The sequence below is a fragment of the Scomber japonicus genome, chromosome 22 (assembly GCF_027409825.1).
Source record: "Scomber japonicus isolate fScoJap1 chromosome 22, fScoJap1.pri, whole genome shotgun sequence".
NCBI classification, from domain to species: Eukaryota; Metazoa; Chordata; class Actinopteri; order Scombriformes; family Scombridae; genus Scomber; species Scomber japonicus.
In genome coordinates, this window is record NC_070599.1 from 6,525,963 (window position 1) to 6,547,634 (window position 21,672).

The 21,672-nt window shown below is 42.3% G+C and overlaps 1 protein-coding gene across 16 annotated transcripts in view; it reads right to left on the bottom strand.

The window, feature by feature from the left end:
* Nucleotides 1–21,672, bottom strand: part of nrxn2b (neurexin 2b) — a 592,634-nt gene that overhangs the window by 193,373 nt on the left and 377,589 nt on the right. Inside the window, exon 1 of one of the 16 annotated variants that reach the window (XM_053343298.1) lies at nucleotides 16,159–16,465. The exons of the other annotated variants lie outside the window; for them this stretch is intronic. Coding sequence (XP_053199273.1) covers nucleotides 16,159–16,450 — 292 coding nt within the window. The 5' untranslated portion in view covers nucleotides 16,451–16,465. Of the gene's footprint in view, nucleotides 1–16,158; nucleotides 16,466–21,672 lie in introns of those variants that run through there. 16 annotated transcript variants of the gene reach the window in all.

Below are 21,672 nucleotides of genomic sequence, written 5' to 3' on the forward strand. Positions count from 1 at the left end.
TAAAACGATACAACTAATCACTTCAAGAATGTCTGAGGCTGGGATCAATGACCAATCACTTGTTATTCTAGTATTGACTATTTGTGTCTCTTTTTAAACCAGTGGCACTCAGAAATCTACAGTATAATTACAGTAACGCAGCGCTAAGTTAAGTGCAACATATTTTTCTACTGTTTTTGGGGTAATGTGATGAAAAAAAGATAAATCCTGTAAACATTGTGATTCTCGCATACAGCAATCCCTCGTCTTATTGCTTCCTAATTGTGCAAGATGTCCTTGAGTCTTGAGTAAATATAAAGAAAAGATTATCAGTTATCTCTTGCCACACCTGCAACAAAGTATCTGTTCACTTCAAGCGTGTAAGGCTTAATTCATAATTAAATAGCAATGAGCAGACAGAGCAGAGTGGATATTCTCCTGCCAATCAATCCTCAGCCTCTACTGTTTGTTTGAAGTCAAAGTCACCTTTCCAGATGCTTGGATGTCAGCTCTTCCGCCACCCACACATACATGCAAACTGCCTACACACACACACACACACACACACACACACACACACACACACACAGGTGAATTATACATAACTGCACACATATATCTCCCACTCTGTGCAGTGTGAAGAACCTTTTGCCAATTTCCACTCATCAAAAAGGTATTGAGATGACACTTAGCAGGGCACGTTGAAATGCAAACGATGTGTTGCATGACTCTCTAATGAGATATGTAAATGATTCCATTTCACAAATTGTACAAACAGTCAAAAAGACACAGATGCACACACAAATTCACGCGCTACAACTACTTGCTTTTATGCAAATAATGTATTTGCATTTTTCCACAATGTGCATGCAGTTTTTTTGAGAGATATTCACTTTTGCTTTGTAATGTTGTTTACTTGTAGACCTCGGTGATTCCCACAGGTGCAGACACAGAAACAGCTAAAATAACAAACATCGAGTCCCTATGCAGGCAGCCTGAGTCAGCCCCACCACTCAGTGCCCAATGCCACAACCTCTTGTCACCTTGCCCTCCGCATGCCACACTTGACAAGCTTCTGGCAGCTTCCCTCCAAAGGGGCCTTATGTCAGATCTGACATTTGCTACCATTAAACACCAGCCGTGCCTTGTTGCTGGACGTGTGATTTAGGGAATGGGGTTTCACTTCCACTCCATACAGGCTACAAATAGCATTTGATTGCTGCAGACTGACTGAATTGTGTTAAAGGTAAGGAATAAGAGGTGCTGTAGCAAATATGTAAAGCTACTGTTGTTATCTGATGGCCAGGTCTGACAGGTAATTACAGAGAGGAAGTGGTGGTTGAGTGGTGGTTTACCCAGTAATTAACCACACGGATCTACACTCATGGATTCAAAGTGCCCTGTCCATCTGGAAAACAGTCACATCGTTGCCTGGTAATCAACCATACTGACACGTCATCTGCTCACTATTTGGAAAACTGTCATATCCATACACATATGCTTTGGTTCCATTTTAGCAGATTTTGCATATGGTTCCAGGGTCAGTTACTGTCATTGCTTCTTGTTTCAACATGGCAGCAGTATGGAATAGCGTCAGAAAGTAAAGCAGAATGTGTGCACTAGTTATTCATTGGATAAAGGCATATATTAGATATTCATAATGCGGCTGCTGGCTCTTGACCTTAGCCCTGTTTCTTCTAAAAAGCAGAGTTGCCATAAAGATTTTCTACTGGGATCCCATTTTCCTATTAAAAGCTTGGACTGTTGAATTGAATTGTTTGTGTGTGAAATATCAGTCCCTTCTGGAGGGAGGTCAGCTAGCCAACGAGAGAGGATCATAGGGGACATCCTAAGGGAGGAAGCCCTGGATGCTGGTTCTCCTCTGAGCCTGCCACCGGTCTGATTAATACATGTGGTGGATCAGAGAGAAAGAATGTACAGTATAAAGGGTTACCAAACCTTTCTTTACTGCCTTCTTGTGTACTGCCTGCCCACGTACCAGACATTAATCAAGGAAGAAAAGAATTGTTTTCTCTCCACAGCATGGCACAAAAAATAAAACTTCATCTGCGTCTGGGGCAAAGGGAGGGGTAATGTTGCGTGACATTCTCTTCATATCGCCGAGCTAGAGGTCACCTCCCGGCACAGAGAGAAGAGAGAGAGGGAGAAAAATAACGCTTTCCATCTCTCACCTGCTCGCCTACTGTGCCCGCATTCATCAATCCTTCTGTCTATCTGGCCTTGTGTGACACACACACAGTAACAGTGTACCCGTAACACATACAGCACAAATTGACTCATATGGCTTGTGCTTTGATTATGATATGAAGTGTCCTTCATCATCCTCTATATGATTACTGTTACACATGGAACTGCATGTGGTCTTTAAAGGACCTCAACATGTCAGCATTAGGACCTGCATAGCTCTGGTGCTGGTGTTGTAATTGCTCCTGAGCTTTGACAGCACACCACAAACATTTTTCAAGTTACACTTGAAAAAAAAAGAACACCATGCAAATCATCTGATTGGTGGAGGATTTGTGAGACAAGGATTCAATTACAAAGGTATGTTATTTTTAAATGTGATAAACAAGCTCATGGTGTTTAACATTTTAACAGAAAATCACTCACATTAAATTGCATTTCTGAAGCTATTTGTAGGACATGATTAGTAAGTGATTTTGTTTGTTTGTGTGTGTGTGTCAGTGTGTGTGCATGTTGGAGCAACTGTTACATTTATGCAAATGTAATGAGTCATGTCAGACTGACAGGATACAGGGCATTTAAAGTCTCTCCGCACATCACTACTTGTGAATCATATACATACTTTCAGCTTTTTTCTGAATCACTGAAATTTCATAGTAAAAATAGTCATGGAAACCAACATGTTCCGCAGGGGACATGATTAAAATGATCTCCAAATATAATGCTGCAGGCTGGTGGGGGACAGAAATTCGATTTTCAGTGAGAATCAGAATAAGAACAAAAAGTTCTAAATGTTCCTGTTGGAGATGGCCACCGGTGCATCCATTATCTACCACTTAGAGGCCTCTGCAAGAGCCAGACATCAATCTTGTTTATTACTGTTCGGTAGCTCTGACCTTTTGATCCCCAAAGTAAGGCTTATGGACTACAGCCCCTACCTGAAATTCAATCAATACCTGGAAGGCTTTATGTTTTTTCTGCACTGTATGCAAGACTACAGAGCAGGTACAGAGAGGAAGAAGGGAGGGGGTGTGAATGGAGGGAAGCAACTGACAAAGCAAGACAGATGACTGACAAGTAGAGAGCCACTATCTCAACTGGGGAAATGATTCAAGTCAAGTGCAGTGCTGGGAACTCCGCCTCTGCATAAAGCCTAGCACATGAGATGACTATATATCACTCCAGCCACTCATTGCAAGCACGCTCTTTATCTGGGCCGTAATAATGGAGGGGAAAGGAAATGTAAACTGAAATACGGCACAACAGCAAGGGATGTTTTTCAAGAACAAGAGTACTGATGAGTTATGTGGAAAAAAATGGGTTAAAAAAAAGAAGGAGTTTTAAAACAGCACTACATCATTGGCAAACAGACCAAGGCTCCTGTTCGGGAAATGTTTCAAATGCCGACAGACGCGGACTCGAGCGGACGGTGGAAGGTCAAGTGCGTTTGGTGGCATCTGAGAAATGGTGTCTAGGTAGAGGCCGTTTCCTTGGCAGTGCCAGGATGTAGCCTTAATGAGCTTCTTGTCAATAATCCATCTACCTTGAGCTGGATTTGTCTGTGCAGCTGTGCATCTTAAATGTCTGCCGGTGTAATTCCTCAAACGTCGGATGACTTTTTCTGCTTCCCCCAAATGAATATTGTTTCACTTTGTCTTTGACATGATGCCAGCGTGTTTGTTTTGGTAACTATAGAGCAAGTGGGTCTGTAATCTAATAATTACAGGAGCCAGCATGACTAAAAATACGACCTAACCAATGACAGGCACACTAAAATGACAATAATACTTTGTCCCTGTAGGATTTAGTTTCATGATGACAGTTAGTTGTAATCTAACCCAGTTTGTGGGTAAACCTGGCCTTCTAGCCAAGCTGAGAGGACAGAATTGCTTATGTACTGGAAATCCATTATTCTGATTGATGAATATGCAGTTAGATAGCCCCATACTAACAGAGGACATGTCTAAGGTTTCAGGTCACCGGATATTTGAGTTGAATTGAAATTTTTTCAAGGAGGCTAAATTACTTTGGATAGCCAAATTAAGTGTAAATTCTCGGTTTTTAAGAGAAGTGCTTGATGCCGTTTAGTCATAAACAAATAAGTAGATGAAATGTCATGTTTCTCCAATCATACCTTTCAGGAAGACATTCTACACTTAGCTGTGCAGTTTAAAGTGGGAGATTCTGGGGAAAACTATCCATTTTCTAATTCTCTGCCAGACTGAGCCTCTTAGCCCGCCCACGTGCCCTGCCATTGGCGGTCAATAATCTGCCCTATAAGGAAACATTAGCTGGCATGTGGAATAAGAAGAAGAAGAAGAAGAAGAAGAAGAAGAGGAGGTGGATTGGGTGAAGCTTGGAGACGATGGGCGACTGAGTGATTTGCCTTACATACAGGCCATGAGATAAGCCTCTTGGTTTCCCCCTTGGCAGATAAAGGCCTCCACATTACAGTTATCATCACAGACAGATTATAGACTCTACTCTCTGTAAGTACAGGATGATGCTGGATAGGCCTTCACCGCACCACTACTGTTAGGAATGCTCTGCCTGCACTGTTCTGCACTGCAATCAATCTAGTTTACAGCCACTTTGAGTTATCGTTTTCACTTGACTCTCTTGGAGTATATATTGACTTACACTGTTGCTCCATCCCACGAGAGAACAGACTGCACCTTGTCTACACCAAATGTGACTGTCAGATCATACAATCACATAACTGCAATGGCACCATAAGCTACTCTAAAATCTCCTTTATTGGTCTGATTATGGAGGATCAACCCTATACTGACACTCACACAACACAGATGGAATAAAGTCAACCTGTCTGCCAAATGGCTCGACAGTCAATGATTCTGCATTATTTCAGGTGCTCTTTTGAGTAAGAGCCATTTCCATCGCATGTGGATAATAGGGTGGTAAGTGATGAAAAGGGAAAAAAATGTCAGTGCACATTTCAATTGTGCCATGGGCAGCGACTGGACTGAAAGGCAGAGGGTTAGAGCCCTGTGGCCCAGAACTGTGAAGCTGAGCATGTCTTTGGTTAGTCCCCAAATGGGACTGTCACCTGGGCACACTCTTGAATAACCTATATCCGCACTGAAATGACTGATGGGCTGGGATAAGATGGCAGTGCAGAGTTGAGTGGAGCAGAGTGGAAAGTAGGGGTCCGCCTATCTCTGGTTCTGCTCCAGTAGTGCCTTGGTTCATCTCCACAGCCCCCCAAAGCCCCCAGGGAGGAGATTTAAGTGTGTCAAGGCTCTGTGTGCAAGAAGATGAGTTAGGGCTTCAAACACACCATACCAAGACTCTATCGCTCGCTGTAGTTCTCTCTCTCTCTTGCACTCCAGCCTTCCTGCTGTGCAGCTCTCCCTCTTTTCCCTACTCTATTAATCTCCTCTCTTTCCACTATTCTTCCTCATCTCCATCAGATATCTCATCTTCCCCTCCTTTTTTCCAATATGGAGGCTGCATGCAGGGATGACTTGTGGGCACATTAGTGGCAGTGGCACAGGGGGGATGATGGTGATGGATGCTGCGTCTGTCAGTCATCGGAGCCATGACACAGATGCGTCAGATGAAGATGCTGATCCTTGAAGTTCACTTGCACTATGGAAAGTAACTTTCTGTTGGTAGCTGTGTGGGTGTGTGCATGTGTGTACATGTGTGTAAATGTGTATTTATGTGATGCAGTGTATGCACTCACACAGCAGGAGGTTGCTGTCTATCAAACTCCTTTAGAAACCTTCATTTTAACACCTGACATATCAAACAATGAAAATGCATGCCTGTGCTCATACAATATATCATGTTTCCTCATACTTACACCTCCACAATAACACCATGCAGCAACAAAGAATAATTAAGCCAAGAAATCAGTGATCCCACAGGACTGCAGTAAAAATAAATCATGGGTATGAAACAAATACAGGCGATATACTGCCTCGTCCCATGGGTTGCTTCCCCTGTCAAGCAGACAGAATAAATCCAAGCTGACAAGGAAACCCCTGTTGACATCGTGCTTGCTGCGAGTGCTCTCGGTCAAAGATATTACATTTGAATATTTGAAAGCAATACAACCGTGGATTGTTTTTCATGCAATGAAATGCAGGATGGAGGCAAGCAGAAGACCAGCTGAGCAAAAGCTATCTCTATAGATGAATGTTTAATGGCCCATACAGTGTTCACCACAGGTGGGGAGGAATCGTAAAAAAGAACTGTTAATGTGTCGCTGATTAGTAATATATCCATCCATCCATTTTCTTTATGCCTGTCTTCTAGAAGGTCACGGGGGAACTGGAGCCAATCTCAGCTGATGTTGGTCAAGAGGCGGGGTACACCTCGGACAGGTCGCCAGTCAATCGTAGGGCTAATGTGTAGTACAGAGACAGGCAATTTAGGGTAATAAATGACCCTAATCTGCATGTATTTGGTCTGTGGGAGGAAGCTGCACTACCTGGAGAGAACCCACACAGGCAGGGGGAGAACGAGCAAACTCAACACAGAACCTCTTGCTGTGATGCCATGGTGCTAACCACGACACCACTGTGCTGCCCTTGATTAGTAAGAGATCAACACATCACCATCATTATCCTTTGCCACTACTGAATTAACCGAGAAGACGGAGCCTTTTTTTAAAAGAGATTCATTTCACAGCTTTGTGTAAGATGCAATATGATACAATGGGGTACTATTGTCAAACATGTGTCAGCAACTAAGGAAGTGATTCAGGTGAATTACAGTGCATAAGTGCATGTCTCCAGCTGATGTTTGTTCTTTAATATTCCTTTCCTTGAAATCAAACCCATACAAAGTCAAAAATGTTCTCCATTGTGGTACGCCAGCTTTATTTTAGATCATTTTAATGTGTCATCTCTCTTTTGGATGCTCTCTCACATAAAGATGATTGTCCTTTGCCAAAAAACTATAACAATAATATATGTTCAAAAATATCCAGTTATGTGCTTTCTAAATATAGATATATTGTGGTCTTTTTCATGCATATAGTTATAATGTGGTGCACATTTCATATATATAACAGTTTGTTGTTGTTTTTTTAATGGTAGTATGCATATGATTGCACATTTTGATTAGATTAGGTTAACAGTATGATTTTTGCAATAAAGGCACACACATACCTTAGATTTGCTGCCTGCTGACATATCTGTTCAGTTTCCAATATAATATAATATTTGGTAATATTTGAGTTCATGTACAGCTCAATTTGGAAACAAACCACAGTCAAAGACCACTTGAAAACTGAGGTTGGGGATGGGGAATGTTAGCTGTGGGATGGAGGGTGAGGGGTTGCTTTCAGACAGTAGCAAAGCTGATGAAAGCGTTTTCCTTTGCCTCCTAAAACTCTTTTGGATTGGGTAGAGTGGCAGAGGTGGCGGTTTTTCAAAGCATCAGTCATGCATAATATAAGCCACTTTGTTCATTAATGGTGAGCACTCCCTGTGGACACTCAAATCCTTGGCGCGGGCCCCCAAGTCGCACCGCTTTAATATCTGGCGGCTAAATAATTAAAGCGGGCTTACATCACTGCACCCTCTGAAGATCTGGCCCCCTCGCCTCTGCTGCCTACAAAGCCAAGGCGTTGCCCACGCCGTGATGCGCTCCCACTGATGTGCCAGTGGTGCTTTCATGTGCCGTGGCTGGGAAGGTGGGTGGGAAGGAGAGAACATCCCTGCCACACACTACAGTAACCATGTCACTTCCCCTACGCTTAATGGCAACTTTTAACAACATTTCAGATGGCTAAATCTCAAGGAGGAAAACATTTATTGTTAAAACCCAAGAGAAACTGTAATTTAACTGCACCTGCTGCTGTTGATGAAGGGTGTAATTTAGCCTGCGAAGGGGAAAAAGTGATTTCCGAATCATCAGTGTTCAAAACAGCACACACGTACAGTTAATGTTCTGTGTGGCAAAGGTAACTATCAACATCAGCAATGAAAAGAGCAGAGACTAATAGGTAACTGCAGATAAAAGTAGAGTGTTATTCATATCAGTTTATTTCTGACAAACTGATTGGTGTGTGGCTTCTCTTGCTTTGGAGGAGCATTAATAAAACCCAAGCCAGAGGAATATCCTCAGCACCTCGACCAGGCAAAGTACTATCTTCCCCTGTCCTCTCCGCTTCCGTTGTTTTAATAGAAAAGCTATTAATGGCTGTGTTGGTTGGACTGCGTTCATCTGGTCCCCGCGGCTGTGTGACACCTTATTTCGTGTCGGTGGCCGAACACACAAGAGCAACGCTGGGCAAATCAATTTTACTGGCAGGCAGGGAAGATGTGCTCACTGGCTAGCTGGCTGCATGCAGGAAGACTGCGGAGGTGATTGGTGTACTGATGTATGTCAAACTATTCTAAGCTTTATTTTGTCCAAGCAAGAGCGTCTCAATGTGCTCCATCTCACGCTAATGAAAAGAAGCAGAATTTAAGCAAATGAGAATGATTGTTCCTTTACACAAGACAGCAAATTAAAGAAGTGGAGCTAAAAAGGTGAAAAACCTAAATTTGCATAATGAGTTTCTATTGAGGACTGTTTTCCAAAATCACAAATCATTAGCTGATATTCAGATGCAAACATGCAGTAGACCTTCTCTGTCTAATTAACTAATGAAATAATTAACATAAATAAAAAAAAACAAAAAACATTTCCACTAAAATTATTGTGAATTATTTTTGCCTCTATTGTTATTTCAGCTGTAAGCACAATACTCTGTGCTTTTATAGTTGTACCTTATTGGCATAGGAATGTAGTGGTTACTCATTTGCCATTGATTTTAAGTTTCACCCAAAACTATTAGATTTTGCAAATTTAGTCAAACTGTACTGCCATGAAAAGACAATAAGTGCAGAGTGTTTCTGCACATCCTTTTATATTTCCTTTTACAGCCTCTGAGTGATCACCCAACAGTGAGCTGGCTGCCTGTTGGTGCTCTGACCTTATGTTTCAGTAGCAAACAGAGCAGAGAACTATAGCCAAAACAAGAGGAGGACAAGCCCACAGAGCCCACTTCAGTGCTCGGCCGAGAGCTGTCAGAGGGGTACAAATGCTCACGTAGGAAAGTAAGACAGCCACCAAAGAGACACTTATATGCTAGCACGCACATACATATACACACAGTAGGCAGCATAACCTTTTGAGTGTACTGCTGCAGTGCATTTGTGACACCAGACAATGGGAATGTGGATTCAAGCTGCTGCAGAGTGCTGCTTCTAACACCCACTTTCCTGTAATACACCTCATAAAATCTCAAAAAATGCAACCTGCCTGAAGCCAAGTACCGAGCAAGAGACCAAGAAGTTATTGAAAAGAGAGAAAACCTGTTAAACTAACACCCGCAATGGTGGGCTCAACAGTCAAAAAAAAAAATCTGAACTAACTGCAGTTGATGACACACTTGCTCCATTTTCGGTCTTGGCAGCTTTTTCCAAAGAGTGGCACACTTGGCTTATATATATATATATGCCCCGTTTTAACAGTTACACACATGCACAGGTGCAAAAAAGGGGGTTGTAGGGGGGGGGGGGGCATGGGGGCAGGACAGAAAATGTCAAACCAGCAAGCTTATCTTAACTGGCCAGAACACCTGAGGCTTCCTTTCTGTTTCTCATCACGATGCGCGTGTCCGTGCATGTGGTTGTGCGCCTTGGACTCGGTGTGGAGGAGAATCATGAATACTAATAGTGTTCTCTGAAAGAGAAGGGTTGTGACTTGACTCTCAAAGGAGAGCGCTCAACAGCTCTCCCCCTCAACATCCTTACACACAGATGAACACACACAGATTGCACCTGACCTCCCCCTGCAGCCCAGAGATAAAGTGGTGATTATCAAACATAGCAGCTTGTCATTAGCACAGTAACCAGTGATATAGGCCATTGGTGGAAGAAAAGGACAAGACTTGAGAAGAGAGGGCCACACACTGGGTGGTTCTCAGTTAAAAAATGGTGCTTAGACCTTGGGACTCAGAGGGCTAGTGGCCCTGCCAGTCCAGGAAAGGGCGGATGGATAGGCAGCAGCTGACTTCATCAGTATGCATGTGCAGTCAAGCCAAGCAAACAACGGCGTGCAGAGGACTACAAACAGTGACTGTTCTCCCAAAGGAAGGGGACCAGGGCACGCAGAAATCATGGCTCCAAAATGGGAGACAATGCGAAAAGAATAGAGATATAGAAACAAAAAAAAAGCCATAGCGGATCATAAAGTCTAGAAGATAAATGTAATAGAGAGAGAGAGGGGGGGAATACAACTAAGAAAACAAAGATGACAAAGGAGAGAAAACAGAGCATTGGCATTAATTGGTATGGTAATCATATGCTCAAGTTAAAGTTAAAGAAATCCATGCCAGAGCTGTGGATGGGGAATTGAATGTATAAAGGGAGGACAAACATGCGTGAATATAGAATATCCCTCCAATTAGTTCAAGGGCACTGTGAGGTGGGTTGACATGATTACAATACCAGCCAGAGAGAAGAGGACTGTGCATCTACAGCAGCAACCCTGTAATTAACATCAACACAAGATACAGGTCAAGTATGGACCCTGTGGCTGCACGTTATTTTACAATATAATTCAATGTGGAAAAACACTGCTGTCATTATTTAACACTGCTGTGAATGGCTCTATTTTATTGGATGTGTCTTTTTCACATTTGTTACAATCATTTAAGTAAAGCCCTCCTTTTTCCCGCTCCCCGTTTTCCGTGTTCATTTGTTTGATGCGATTCATATTTAAAATATGACAAACAACAAAAATCTAGCCTGCTCTGCCTCAGCTAAGCAATATTACTTTTTTCTTTTTCTTTTTTTTCTTTTAATTTCACAGTTGCTGCCTTGCTGTAAACAATGCTTTTTTTCTGCAGAGATAACAATGAATGTGTTTTCCTTTGATGGTCAGGTTGTGAACATGAAAGCCAAACAGTCATGTGATGCACAAAAGCGAGAGCGCTCATATAAAAACCAGGCTTGTGTAATGCTGAAAGAAGGCCCAGGTGATGTGTGAGCAGCGGTAATTACAGTCATGTCTAAATCTTGATTCATTTGATGGTTGGAGGTGATTACGGTCAACCTTCTGTTTCCCGCCTCTGTTTTCTTCAAGCTGCTGGCTTTCCTGCAAACACACCCGAGGTTGAGTCCGTCCTCAGTTTGCAAGGCGGCCAATTATGGTGGGCAGAGCGAACAGTTGAACAATGCTGATGTTTCTCAAAAATGCATCCCTGAGCCTTTGCGGGAGGTATTTCATCCTTAGGAGACGGTCTATGATATCCATGCAAACTTGTGCAGATTAGAAACAAGTATGCACACATGTATATAGACACCAGGCTGGCTCCTGGACCCCCCCGATGGATTTATTCCGTCCATTGCCAAGGACAAAGTGATCCACCCAGCACTAAAATCTCTTGGAAGCTCTCCATCTAAAACATCAAAGACAGCCTGAATCAAAATTAGCTTTTTAATCCCTTTAGTCCTATGCAGTGGGGTGTTCAGGTATGGATTACCTCGCATGGCAAACATTTTCCTTTCTCTGTCTCCAATCCAGAGTCATGGAAAGTGTGCATAGGTGTGTGTGTGTGTGTGTGTATGTGTGTTTGTAAGCACAGATGTGTTGACAGATGAGCGATGAACTACGCCAGAAACACCAACTAAACCCCGGTCATGCCACTGGTGCGAATGAGTGATGATCACACATATAAACAAGCCCTGGGCAAAGCTTATTGGTTCGTATTCGAAATGATGTAGGGCGTTCACACCCCAGAGCGAGCTCATGCAGTCATGCGTACTGTAAATATCTTACAAGGAACATAATGTATACTTTAAAGGCAGCATATCGATACAGCAAAGTGAGGCACGGACTCACAGAAGCATTGAAAGCTCATAATGAGAAAGTCCATTGCAACAAGAAGCATCGCATTCCCTGTGGAATCTAAGTGAGAGATAAATGTGTAGTAGTGAAGTGTGCATGTGTCTATGTGTGGAAGAGGTCACTTATCACGAGGCGGACAGCCACTGAAATGCCTCAGTTCATTGGTCAAGACTCTCCAATTAGCTGTAATCAGAGCAATGCGGGTGAGTCTTCGCAGCATCTGAATAGACAGTAATGAACTGCTTTACATACAGGAAGCTGCAATTGGTTGGTCTCGGACAGCCCAGAACAGAAAGGACCTTCTTAAATAGGGAAGTTCTTCATCCATCACAGCGCATGATGGTAACAATGGAGATATGTAATCAGTGGCAAAGGTGGGTAGCAGGCTGCACTCTTTAATTCTGTATAATACAGATATTGGTTTTATTGTCACTTGAATGCACAAATACATGTATGCACAAAGCCTCATGACATCAACTCATCTAAAATGGTTCCACTTGCACTGTCACATGTAAGTACAATATATGTCCATTTCAGCCCATATGACACACACAAATCACTACTCGCTGCACTTCTCCAACGTTGTAAAAAAGACTACTATCATTCCATCTGCTGTGCTGCATGTGTGTATTCATGGACGGATGGGCGTGTGCCAGCAAGTGAGAGCGGAATGGCCCTGCAGGAGCTCATCCAGACAGATGTAGCGTGATGATGACATTGTGAGAAAAGAGAAGCAGCAGATAAGGCCCTAAGCCTTGAATGTTGTAGACCTGATATGCTAAAAACCCACGGGTGAATACAGGGCCACAGTGACAGCTTAATGGATGATGGAGGAGGGGGGTCTTCTTTCCTTGCTGAGAGTAAGATTTGGTTAGAGTGTGGGCATGTAGGTTGGAGGGCTTTGGGAGGCTTTTGGAGCTGAAGTGTGGTCTAACCAAAGTACATGTCTGTGGTGGCGAAGGCTCTCCTACATTGTTGTAAGAATGACATCCAGTTCAGAAACTGTCTACCGAAAAACACTCAGAAGCAAGTGGGCTCTTATCACTGAGTGGGGTATTAGTGCTGGTAATAAGCTGTGCCACTTGGTTGACAATACATGGAGAGCTGGCATTTCAGACAAGGACTCGATATGCAAGGCTGCAATGGAAATATTTATGATGGCAATTGAAATTGACTTCCAGCACAAGAGCAGTCTTCTAATGTGCATGTGCTGTCTTGTAGTAGATAATGAAAATGCTGGAAGTGCGCTACTAAAAACAACACAAACCGAATGAGGAACAGCAATGTATGCTGTGTAGGCGTACATTAGTAACTGCTACAGCTACTGCCAGGGGAGGAAAAAAGAAAGGAGAAAAAAAAAAGAACAGCAAATACAGCCAACCAACCACATAACTTCTCCATCTTGCTTGAACTTGAGCCGCATTTTCAATGTGTCTCGACGAGTACTTTTTTTATGCATGACTGTCAAACACGCAGCACATGAGTACAAACATAGAAGACTGACAGGCCTGTACAGTGCTGGTGACATCCCCAGCCTAAGCCCAGGCTTCTAGGTTTGCTATGGAAATGTAGCCTTTCCTTTTCACAGGGCAAACAGACCATTTCTCTTGCAGGCCAATATCTTCCGACAGTCATAAATCCACAGAGAGAGCCAGAGAACATTTTTATGTTAATTATGTCAATTTAAATAGCTTAGCAACTCAAGATGTAAGAGGTGCAATCCAATTATCCAAGCTAGATGAAAGAGAAGACAGGGAAATAAAAAGAAATAGCAATAAGAAGAAGAAGCCACTAGCTTGGTCTGCCATTTTAGACGAGGGGGAACTGCTTGTGTGCTGTTACTGACTGTTTCTCTCTGAAGAACTGTCACGTGCTTTTAGGCTTTTACAGTAGATAAAAATAACATACAGAGGTGTGGACTATGTTAGAACATTTTAAATCAAAGTTTTGTTTCAGTTATTGAAAACTGTCAACTTTGACCAATGAATGCAAGCTCTCTATATGTAATAACAATACAGGTGCTAACAAGCTAATCTAAATTATAAAAGGTTATATGACACAATTGAGAAGAGAAAAGCACATCAAAGACGCTCCTGCTTCAATCAAGTGAGTAATATGGAAATATTCTGTAACATGAACAAATCAGTGGGTTATGTAAGACACACATTCTCCATCTCATGTCAAACAATGCCATATAGGCAGTACACAAACATCACAGGAAACTATTTAATAGCAGGGCTGATGCAGGCAACACTTTCAGCTGCAATCAAAACACAACTGACAGCCAGCCCTGTTCTTCGTAGATAATTCAATAAAGAAAATTGTAACCGTTTTTTTGTGTGAGTGTTTTATGCAGTGAAATGTTTTCCAAAAAATTAAAAATTCAACATGTTTGACATTCATATTGAGATGGTGAATGGATGGCTACATATCTTATGATACATAGGATATATGGCAGAGCTATTTATGTTTATACTTAATCATTTATGTATTTATTCACATGCTTTAAACTGGAGCTGTGTTGGCTTACAAGAACATTTGGTGTTAATAAAAAACAAATATTTTCTGACAGTCTTTAATTATTGAATTTTTTGAAAATCTGGTGCCTTTATTATGTGATAATTAATACGAGAGCAATGAATATGCACTTGAATTGTCTCTGAGGACCAACAATAAAATTAAAGCCAAAGCACTAATCAAATGTCAAATAAATTAATGGATTTGGTGAACCGTTACACCCCCGCTGAGCACCGCAGAAAAGGTTACATCATCAATTTGTCATTGAAAAGACACCGAAAACATTCCTGCGTATCTCTTCGGTGACACGGGTTAGCCCTCATTTGTGTGCTCAGTCACACTTTGACTGTGAGGACTTGTGCACATGCAGCTGTGGGCTGGGAGGAGAATGTGGATAACCATAAATCCAATGCAGTACTAAGAAATGGGGAAGAGGGTTGTGCGCTGATAATGTCTATAGAGGCTCACCACAGCCAATTGACCGCAGAGGGCTACGTGAGGCTCCTCAGCCCCTCTGACACCAGATTGATTGATACAGATTACAGCTTTTGCTGAGGCGAGGGAGGAGAGAGGGCAGAGAGGTAAAAGACAGAGATAGCCAGACAAAACTAAGGCTTGTTGGAGGAACACTAAATGGATGCAAATGGAAGAATGTGAGCATGAACATGTTGGAGGAATCAATAAATGCTATTAACATCTCCTGTCAAACTAATGTATGTACAGGGTGTTGAAAAGGGCCAAGGAAATAAACTGAGAGAAAAAAAGGGAGAAGAAAAATTGCAGTGGTAAAATGCTGGGTTGGGGAACATCAAAGGAATCATCAGTGTGAAACCCTGCCTTGTCCCTGACAGCTTAGGCTAAGAACGGCGCAGCAACTGATGCACCACAGAGCACTGAGCCAAAGACATACTCCAGAAAGTAGGACAAAATAAGGAGTGCTCAGGCAATTATCAATGGATTTTCCTGAGTACACAATGTGCCGTGACACACAACATGTGAGATTTAGCATCTCAACAACCAGTTAAGGCCATTCTCTTTCAGTGGCTGCCATCATGTGTCAACAATTACAGTACAGATGGTGATAACATCAATGTAAATTGGCTGCAGTTCAATACATCAGCAGACCCAAGATGGCTACTGAGCTTGAAAGGCGAGTAGCAGAATCAAGCTGGCTTGGGATGTGCTGCAAAAAGCCAGAAGGGAAACAGCTTCTGGAAACATCGTACTCCAAATCAGGGACATGAATCAAGACACCGGCCAATGGCAAGCTGAGACAGTGAGGTTGGCCGGCCAGACCTGGCTCCTCTCAGTCTCCTCTCAGTCTCTCCAGAGATGACAGAGATCAATAGATGGATGAACCAATTGCCTGGGCTTATGTGGTCAACTTACAGCTCATTGCCACCATAAATCAACCCCTTGAAGAAAATTAACTTCCATTGACCCCCTTAAGTCCATGTCATTCCTCTCAGTCAAACTCGCATATGCACTTTTGTGTTGACGCTCAGCAAAATTGCTGGTCAATCATTGGATGATCAGTTCCAGGACAGGCTAAGAAAAAGAGCAGAAAATAACAGCGGGTCTTACCATGGCCCCCACGTGTGAGAAAGGGCATCCGGTTGATGGCAATGGGCACAGTACCATGCTTGTTGTGGAAGTGGTGGACATGGTGGGTGGTACTGAGGGAGGAGGAGACTCGGGCGGCCACGGCTGGGCAGGGGAACACCAGCAGAGCCAGAGAGAGCACCAGCCTGAACAGGAAGGCCGGGCTGGCCCACACCACGGGCGACGCTGCCGCTTGCCTGGGTACCAGTAGCAACCCTCCGTCCACCTCCACTTCCACCTCTTGCTCCATGGGGGCGGGGCCTGAAGGGAACATAAGGCTCCTCCCCCTCATGCGACACAAACAGGAAGTGAACATCTCAAATGAATCCAGGGCCCATGATCCCCCTTTGCTTTCGAGCCCGGGGAGGAAAAAGAAAAAGAAAAAAAGGAAAAGAAAATACTGATTAAAAATATAAGCCAAGAAAGGAAAAAAAAGATCCTTGATTGAAAATCCCAAAAATGATTCGAGAGAAAAAAAAGCGGTAAAAAAAAATTACAAAATCCTTCCTGAAAAGAAAGACCCCAAAAATCCTCCAAGAGTCTAGTGTCGATATCCAAAAGCTTCTGCCTGAATCCTTGAGAACCAAAACAACTCCCACTCCTCTACAAACACAATTAAACCTTTTTATATATTACCTAACCTCTTTTGTCTAACATACAACTTCCTTGGCACCCTAAATAAAATGATCACAGCTTAGCAGCACTGATTTAGCAAACACAAGACTCCATTTTAGCTCCTTAAAAAATATCTTGTGTACGGCTCTTTGAGTTAATTGTTTGAGAGGGTTTCCTTTGCCTGGGGGAGATCTTCACAGGGCTTCTCCAACCATAATCCAAGCCTCGATCGTGAAGAAAAAGACTCCCGCCATCCCTTTTGAGCTTTTTGGAGGTAACTTAAATGGAGAGCATGTAGGATGGAAAAATACATGGGGGTGAAGCCGGGGGTGCAAAAGGAGAGGTGAAGCCGAGACAAGGGTTGGTGTGATGAAGGAGTAGCCAAATCCTGTTTTCAGAGCTTTGAATCCCTTAAAAAGGAGCTCCAAACCTGTTTTCTGTCTTTAGCTGAGAGCAAGAAAACAAGGAATGGATAAATAGAATACAGAGCTGGAAAGAAAAAAGGGGGATGGCGAGAAGGAGGACAAACCGGTCGGCTGTTTCCAAGTGCAGCAGTGCTGATTTCCCCTCTCCTTTTTTCTAACAAAATAAATCAATATAGGTAATGGAACGCAGAGCAGCACCAAGAAGACACCTTAACAGGATTAAAGCATAACCAAAGCTCTGAACCAGCATCAGAGTGGCTGATGTCCAGTTCAACGCAACAATCCTCCAATCCTTAGACTTGTAACCAAGCTCCCGTCCTACTTGTGAGTGCTCTTCACCCCTTTGAGAATACGATTCCTTTTTTTTCTCTGCCCCTTCAAACACTGCTTTCCAGGGTGAGAGACGGATGAGGAGCAGTCGCTGGTCCTCTCGGAGGAGCTCCGGCGCAGAGTGCTGCCGCTGGCTTGCTGAGAGAGTCTGACAATGTTGCCGCCGCTATTGCCGCTGCTGCCTCTGCTGTGAAATTCATGCTAATTGAATCAGAAGCTGCAGCAACGAGCGCATCCTTCCTGCCCGCACAGTTCTCCCTTCTTCTTTTTCCTCCGATCAACTCAGCCAGCGCACCCCCCCCTCCACCTTCAACGGCAGACGCGCACAGCTCCGCACTAGGCAGGGCAGGAACAGAGCCGAAAGGGGAAGGTGAACACACTCGGATCCTTTGAATGCACAAACGGTGACTATGATACATAGGGCAGAGCAGAGACACAGAGAGAGAGGGAGTGAGTGTTTGTGTGTCTGGTTGGAGCAATGAGAGAGAGAGAGAAAGAAAGAGAGAGAGAGCGAGAGAGAGTGGGAGGGGATTGAGTGGAGAGAATTGGAAGGAGGGGAGCACGCACGCAGATAGGATAGGCACACATGCATGCTGGGTTTGTTGTTTGCACACACACACACAGAAGCACCCTTTTTTTTTCTTTTTTTTAACACTAATGGATACAATGCCAGCAAGTATAGCCTCTTGAGTAACTACAACCATGACACACTTACATGTAGTACATGAGTGTGTATGTATCCACTGGTCCAATTAAAGATATATACAGATAATGAAGAGCTCTAAAATATACACTTTTATACCTCTGACGTCAATGTTAAAATTCACTCACTGCAAAATCAACTACATACTTCCCCTCTATAATATGTGTAATGTTTTGTTTCACGAGTCTACCCCTCCTTCTCATCTATTAATCCCCCCCCCCCCCCCCCATCCAATTCTCATTTTTGGACTCTGTAACACTCAGTACAAAGCAAACCCTTTCAAGCTTGGACCCTCAATTCCCCCTCTGCGTGTCTTATTATCTCCTTGCACTCCATGTACTAGCTATTCTTGTTAAAAAGAGGGCAGAGTGCTTGGTGGGGGCAAGACCGAAACAGAAAGAGTGACAGGTGGGGACACCAAGAACAAAACAAAACCAAAAAAAGACACAAAACATGACGGTAAAGAGGAGCAGGAGGTACAAGGGGTGAAAAATACTGAGGAAGAGACAGATGTAAGCAGTGCAGAAAGAAATGTAGATAAGTATGGAATGGAGAGAGAGATAGAGAGACAGGGAAAAAAGCTAAAAAGAGAGCAATGGAGTGAGATTGTGTATCAGATAAATCACGGCTGATAGAGATCTCAGCTGGGACGGGAACTCAGTGCTCGAGACAAGAAGCAAGAAAAATGGCCAAAACAGGAAAAGCCAGTGCAGGTCTTCTGCACCGATGGAGAGAACGAGTCTGGACTATTACTCATTTACTCTGTCTCTCTCTCTCATAAACACACACACACACACACACACACACACACACACACACACACACACCCAGACACCAGTTCTGCTCTTGCATCAAGACTGAACTGCTGAACTTAGAAGGAGGATTACAGAATCTCAGACAACCCCCCCCCCCCCCCCCCCCCACAATCCATTCAACTGTACAGTCTCCGAATCCAAAATCCTGTTCCCATTCTCTAAGTTTCTCCTTCACTCTTTTTGCTTTCGGGTTGCTAAGATGTTTAGCAAAGTGACAGCAGCTCTGTATCATTTAATGCAATCTTACACAACAGCACAACAAATCAACTGAAGTCTCAACTAGAAATCAACATAAGCTTCCCACACTGTGCAATGCATACTCAAGTCAGTCTGAAATGTCGCATATTCATTAAAATAAGTGTTGAAAGTGGTGGGTAAAAGTTAATTCATTTCATTTCACACTCCTCCTCCAGTGCACTGGTTTATACATCCAGGTTGGCTCAGTATATTCAATCCAACTGACTTCTGTTGTGAAGATGTTGTATTCAAACCCAGCATGTGTCACACTCCATGTTTTCATTCCAATTAATCCTAAAACACACATATTTTGATTATCTGCAGGGAATATCAGAGATGATTGGCTGCATAAACCATTAAAAAAACATAAAAGGAAGCATCGTTTTCAACTTAAAAACATTATTTGTACATAATAAACTGTTTTTTCCAATTATAATGATTATAAAAATTATAAAAATGTGATTAGTGGGATACTGAACCCAGGAATAGAAGGAAGGTTTGACCTAAAGGTATACAGATATCAAAGAAACACTGGGCGGAACTAACAGCTGAGCAATCTTACCACCAGTCACATGAAGATAATGGACAAATTGAGAAAGTAACAAACTTATTATTTTCTTTTCCAGATTCACACAGATAAGGCACGTTCCTTTAATTCACTGTCTTTTTCTTTAATGCACATTAAATGTCTGAACTGATCAGAAAGTGCTCCATGTGTAAATATAGACAGTATATCATGACTTGTCTATTCACTGTTGATGTAATGTTAACCCCCATGAACAATTTAATTAGTTTTAAATTATGATAATTCTAACTCACACGTTACTGCATGTGATTTATCTGATATTTATCAGTGTGTGTTATTTAGCAATGGTTCGATTGTTAGGATAATCCTGTTTTAATAGATTTAGTCACAGATTAGGAAATTAAGGGTTTATTGATTTGATTTGGTTAATCAATATTACAGCTTCTAAATGTTTTCTCACTGGTTCTCATGATGTGTCAACACTCCCCACAGAATGAGTATTCCATTTACCAGTGTGTATAGTCTTCAAATATTCAATTATGATCAAATTACTACCATTTTATTTGAAAGTCATTTTTCTCTCCGCAAAAAGGAATTAATTAATAATCAATGCGTTGCCTCAAAAAGACTGCCACGGATCCCATTTCATCCAGAAACAAGCCTTCTGGAAAAAAACATTTACAACTCTTTTTTTTTGTCAGGCAGCTGTTGCTCTTCTGCTTTTTGCCTTGCTGACCACTGCTGCCTCTTCTGTGTTCCTCATGGCCCTGATACTGAGACGGCCTGGCATTTCAGACCCTGGTGTTTTCTTTCTATGGCTGAGAGCTACAGAAAGAGACTCAACTAAGAAACAAAAGACTGCAAAGATGCCTAAGCCACAAGCCAAGCCAAGCCATTTGGCATTTGAATAATACTATTGTGTAACCTCTCTCTCTAAGACCTCTCCAAGTTTAGCCTCCGTGCATCCAACTCTGCAGCCTGCCACTGAATGCAATGACACTGTGACACCTCGTCCACCTTGTGGCCTCATATAGTCCCAGACTGGATTCACCCTCCTGAAGAAGTGCTGACCCAGAGTGCTTCACTGAGACTGCAGTGCCTCTCATCTGGCTGATTACTCTGGTGACCTGAGGGGCATGCCGAGTCTGCTTTCCCTTATAGTTACCAGTCTTGGTCTCTCATTGTATGCTTCTCATTAATTCATTTTCTCCTGTCAGTAATAACTTGTTTTTTTAATTTATCAATTCATTTTTATAGTATGTACACATGCTTAGTGAATCATTAGCAGTGCAATACATATATTTACTGCAAAGTCATTGTATTTGTATTCTTTAATATCAGAAGATGGGGGTCTCTGTATTAAGAGTTCATGACTTTTAGGTATGAGACTGATTCATTTCATTTACTAATTCTTCCTAATCATCACATACTGTTGATATTCAGACTCCAATTCACCAATTCACATTCATAAATTCACCTTTAGTCATTAATACATGTTTGATTCATCTTATGAAAATAAGTTCATAATCACTGTTTTATGGTTCAGAGAACATTTCATAGACTACGATGAATACATTAACATGTTTGAATGCTGATTTTTTAAAATGTTTTTAAACACGAGAAAATTGCACATTTGTATATATGAAAATGTGTATCAGCTACACACACACACATATTTGATGCTCTTAAATATAAAAATGGGTCAAATTTGACCCTCAACAGCATGTAAGTTTTTATTAATGTATTAATTAATCAATGGAGGGAGTGATTTAATTTATTTATTTCTATTAATTTCCAGTGTAGTGCTTTTCCTATATATTTTAATAATGTTAATCATGAAACTTG